This window comes from Ammodytes marinus, assembly GCF_949987685.1.
Source record: "Ammodytes marinus genome assembly, chromosome: 16".
Taxonomy (NCBI): domain Eukaryota; kingdom Metazoa; phylum Chordata; class Actinopteri; order Uranoscopiformes; family Ammodytidae; genus Ammodytes; species Ammodytes marinus.
Window position 1 is genome coordinate 2985316 of NC_137220.1, and position 5000 is coordinate 2990315.

Below are 5000 nucleotides of genomic sequence, written 5' to 3' on the forward strand. Positions count from 1 at the left end.
TCCAGCCCGCGGTCGTTCTCTGCATGTCACTCCCCTCCCTGCCCCATTTCAACTCTGTCTCTACACTATCAATAAAGCATAAAAAAAAATGCCCAAAAAAAAAAAAATCAGCCTTATGTCACACTGAGGCAGGAGCCAATCACGACGTGGGAGTGTCTACAAGCAACTGACCGGACGATTTAGATTTATTTAGATTTATTAGGATCCCTAGACACTGGAGTGAGGGCTAGTCATATGTACATAGCCAAGCCAATAAATATAAACAAATAACCTGAAACGTACAAGTGTAAAGAGTTATTTAAAAGGTGTACTGTTATGTCAATTAAGTTAAACTCCTACCGCCACACTGCAGCTAAACGCCTCCACGCCTGATTTTGTGTGTGTGTGTATATGAGAGAGAGAGAGAGAGAGAGAGAGAGAGAGTGTGTGTGTCTGTGTGTGTGTGAGTGTGTGTGTCTGTGTGTGTGTGTGTGTTACCTGGTCCAGGTCGTATGAACAGGAGTCGACTCTCTGTCTCAGATCGTTCCATTTCTTTCCTCTGAAGAGTCTCCAGAGAGAAGACAGGCCGTAGATCTTCAGACAGTAAAGCCTGGAGGAAAATGGTTCAAAAGGTAAATAGACTTGACTTATATAGCTCTTTTTAGCAGATTTTTTCAGCCCAAAGCGCTTTACATTTCTTACCACACACACACACACACACACACACACACACACACACACACACACACACACACACACACACACACACACACACACACACACACACACACACACACACACACACACACACACACACACACACACACACACACACACACACACACACACACACACACACACACACACACACACACACACACACACACACACACACACACACCGATGGCAGTAGCTGCCATGCAAGGCGCTCTCTGAACCATCGGGAGCAATGTGGGGTTCAGTGTCTCTTTGCCCAGGGACACTTGGACATGTGGCGGGGAGACGGGGGATCGAACCACCGACCCTGTAACCCAGTGGACGACCGCCCTATACACTTCACCACTGTCCATCCATGCACACACGCACGTACACTTGCTCTTACATTTTCCATTTGTTATATTATTTTATCCTTTTATACTATAAACAAATATACTCCAATTGTTTTCAAATAGCAGCGGCTATATGTTCTGTCCTCACGTGATGCACAGTGGATGTTTACACCAGTTTGGAAAATATTAATGTCACTATGAATGATCAGAATTATAGAAGTTCACACAAGGAATAGCACTGATGGAGATACAACTCTGAGCATGATGATTTGGACATTATGTGACACTACAACTAATATATAACACACAAGTTGGTTCAGAGCAAATGAGAAATGTATACACGTTATGTTGCATTACGTTAGGGCCCTGAAAAGCCCTGTTAAAATAGTCACTTTCTATGTTCAAACGACCAACATATCCTTGCTTAAACAGACAGAGAAAAAGATTGAAAGAGAGAGAGAGAGGGATAGAGATAGGCAGAGAGAGAGTGCGAGAGAGAGAGAGAGAGATAGGCAGAGAGAGAGTGCGAGAGAGAGAGAGAGAGATAGGTAGAGAGAGAGTGCGAGAGAGAGCAAGAGAGAGAGAGCAAGAGAGAGAGAGAGAGAGAGATTTTTTCTTTAGCTACAAGCCTTGTCTTCATCCTCCCCAGTCTATGAAGTGAACTGTGATCTTGACAGGAGGTATTTCTAGCTGCGTGCATACAGATTTAATAAGTCCCTCCTGAATTCAAACACACCACCACATTCCCCAAAAGCTGCCGGAGCATCAATATGTAACAGGGAGAAAAGTGGGAGATGTTTCATTATGCACAGCGGGCGGGCGGGCGAGAGAGCACAGCTATCTTTAGAGCAGATGCATAATTCAGTCTCTCTCTCTCCCCCCCTCTCTCTCTCTTTCTCCCACCCTCTCTCTCTCTCTCTCTCTGTCCCCCTCTCTCGCTCTCTCTCTCTCCTTCTCCCCCTCTCTCTCTCCCCGTCTCTCTTCCCCTCTCTCTCTCCACCCTCTCCCTCTCTCTCCCCCTCTCTCTCTCTCTCCTTCACTCCATCCCTTTCTCCCTCTCTCTCTCTCTCCTTCACTCCCTCCCTCTCTCTCTTTCACTCCCTCCCTCTCTCTATCTCTCTCTCTCTTTTGCCTCCACCATCTAAGATGATCACAGAGTTGAGACACACAGACATAAGTCCCACTGATTTAAAATACACCTGGAACTACAGGAGGGGATTCAGTGCACCTGCAAGTCAATTTACCTAAGCCTTAGGAATATTAAAGCTACAGTGTGTAACTTTTTTCTTATAAATGAATGTCGGTTACATTCAAGCCACCGCCAAACGAGTTGACACAAAGTTGATTAAGCCTATCAGCTCAGCTCCCTATAAAACTCTCTCTGTATTTCCCAGTATAGCAGCAGCGTCGCCCCCCCCCCCCCCCTCTGACACTGGTGCAGGAGCTCAGAAAAATCCCAAGAAATGTTTCAGTTGTTGATTCTACTGCTAAGAAAAAAAACCTGGACGTACAGCAGAAGGTATAAAATCCATGCACCATCACTGAAGGCTTTACCTCATGTAGATGCACCGACAGTGTTGTTGTAATTACTCAGATTTCCTCATTAGGGGCGACAGAATTTACGCACTGTAGCTTTAAGAATATGAATCGTTAAGATATCCCCAGATCAAACATGATTCACAGGCGGAGATGTGTCTGGGCATGTCCAAACATGTTCTACAAGGTAATTAACTAACAATAACCTTCTTTTGTTGCTGAACTCTTGAACGAAGGTTAATGACGTGTCAATGTTCCCACGCTCAATGGGATAATAAAATGTCAGAGATTTTCAGAAGCTTAAAGGTGCAGTGTGTAATATGACATCATCAAGAAAGTTCTAAAATGCAACGCTCCCTGGGTAACCCCACCCCTTTCGAATAATAACAGAAGCTACAGTGGCCTTCAAGGACAAGAACAATTCTAAATTTTAAACAATGCACCTGATGACATTCCAACTATGACACTTTCAAGATGGCAGCACTAGGCCTTTGTCCAAAATATGCAGAAATATGGACATATATGAGACCCTTTCTAAGGGTAAAAATAATAATTCAAAACAAAATTTTCAGCTATTATGCACTAAATTAAATGTACTTATGGATATTATAATTACTTTCTACAAAATCTGCCTGGAAATAAAACCCAAAATTCTACACACTGCAGGTTTAAAGACAAGAATTTCATTTGCCAACGCCTGCTGCTGTATGTCATGTGCATATTATAAACAAAGAAAACCTGAAATGGAACCTGTTTAATACTCAAAAATCTTTATGCAGACGGGGTTATCCCGTTGGTCCCACAGCCCTATGTTCCTGAAATTGGCGATTAGGTTCTGGCATCACAGCTGGGTGGTTAGGACACAGACAGACAGACAGACAGACAGACAGACAGACAGACAGACAGACAGACAGACAGACAGACAGACAGACAGACAGACAGACAGACACACACACACACACACACACACACGCTGTAGGACACAACGTGACCCAGCTTGAAACACTAAATTATTTTTATGCGATCTTTTCACCAGGTTATTCAACAGTGACGTGAAAACAAAAACATCCTGTTCTGCCGGTTGAATTCTGTCACACCTGTTTGTAATTGAAGGAATAATAACAATGGTATTCTGCGGTATTCTGCACACACACACACACACACACACACACACACACACACACACACACACACACACACACACACACACACACACACACACACACACACACACACACACACACACACACACACACACACACACACACACACACACACACACACACACACACACACACACACACACACACACACACACACACACACACACACACACACACACACACACCTGCTTTTTAATGCAGGCATGACTTCACATGCAGGGTGTGCAGCTGCAGAAATATGCTCTGTTTACTATCGGTCTGTTGATTCTCACTGAGTGGAATCGTTGTATATCTAAAGGCAACGTTACTTTGACTAGGCAGGTCTGAGGCTACAATCAAAGTCTCTCATAATTTATAATATTAACTAATGTACCAAACCCCACACTCAGACTAAACTCAGGCTGCTGAAAGACATAGGATGTCCCAATAAATGATGTCAGATGCAGAATTCTTACAAATACCTGGATTCCCTACTACATCTAGTCTGTATTTTTAGTGTAGAAATCTACATACTTTCTGTAGTATGTATAATAGAAAAAAGAAAGAGTATGAGATTTGGAACGCAGGGCAAGACTCTGATTAATGTCAGTGAGGAACTGTGATTAAAATCATCTTCACTGGAGCAACAGAGGAGGAACAGGTTGGGAACATACGCCCCCTGTAGGGAGTCAAGAGAACTTCTCTCACAAATCTAAACTACATACTAACAATTTAACCTTACAACCATACTGTGATCCATACATAAGAAAGTTAGACTTTTATTCAATTTGTTTACCTTTTTTTAAAGATATTTTTTTTGGCATTTTTTATGCTTTATTGATAGTGTAGAGACAGAGTTGAAATGGGGCAGAGAGGGGAGTGACATGCGGAGAACGACCGCGGGCTGGAATCAAACCCGGGTCCGCTGCTGGCCGAGGCCCATGGGGGGGGACGCCCTACCAACTGAGCTAAGGGCGCCCCCTACCTTTTTTGTATATATATATATTAGGCTATACATCCTTGTTAAATCATATTAGACTAAATCTATCCAATGTTAGGGTTAGTTAAGGTTAGTCACTGTAGGCTAAACATTGTTTTTTCAAGCACTGGTCACGTTTGCGATTTTTGCTTCCATAACATGTCTTCTTTCACACTAGTATAAATCAAAAGGTCCAACATGTACATTCAGGTGTTTATTCAACTAAACCTTGTCTGTTTGCGTCTGTATATTTCTCCTATTCAACCATCTTTAAACAGAGATTATCTCAACATTAGTTTTTCCTTAAAATCTCAA

The 5000-nt window shown here is 42.9% G+C and overlaps 1 protein-coding gene across 1 annotated transcript in view; it reads right to left on the minus strand.

Annotated features, from left to right (window-relative positions):
* pigq (phosphatidylinositol glycan anchor biosynthesis, class Q) overlaps positions 1 to 5000 on the minus strand; it is a 17850-nt gene that overhangs the window by 4526 nt on the left and 8324 nt on the right. Inside the window, exon 9 of the mRNA XM_080044359.1 lies at positions 478 to 589. Within this exon, the coding sequence (XP_079900485.1) occupies positions 478 to 589 (112 nt within the window). The remainder of the gene's footprint in view (positions 1 to 477; positions 590 to 5000) is intronic.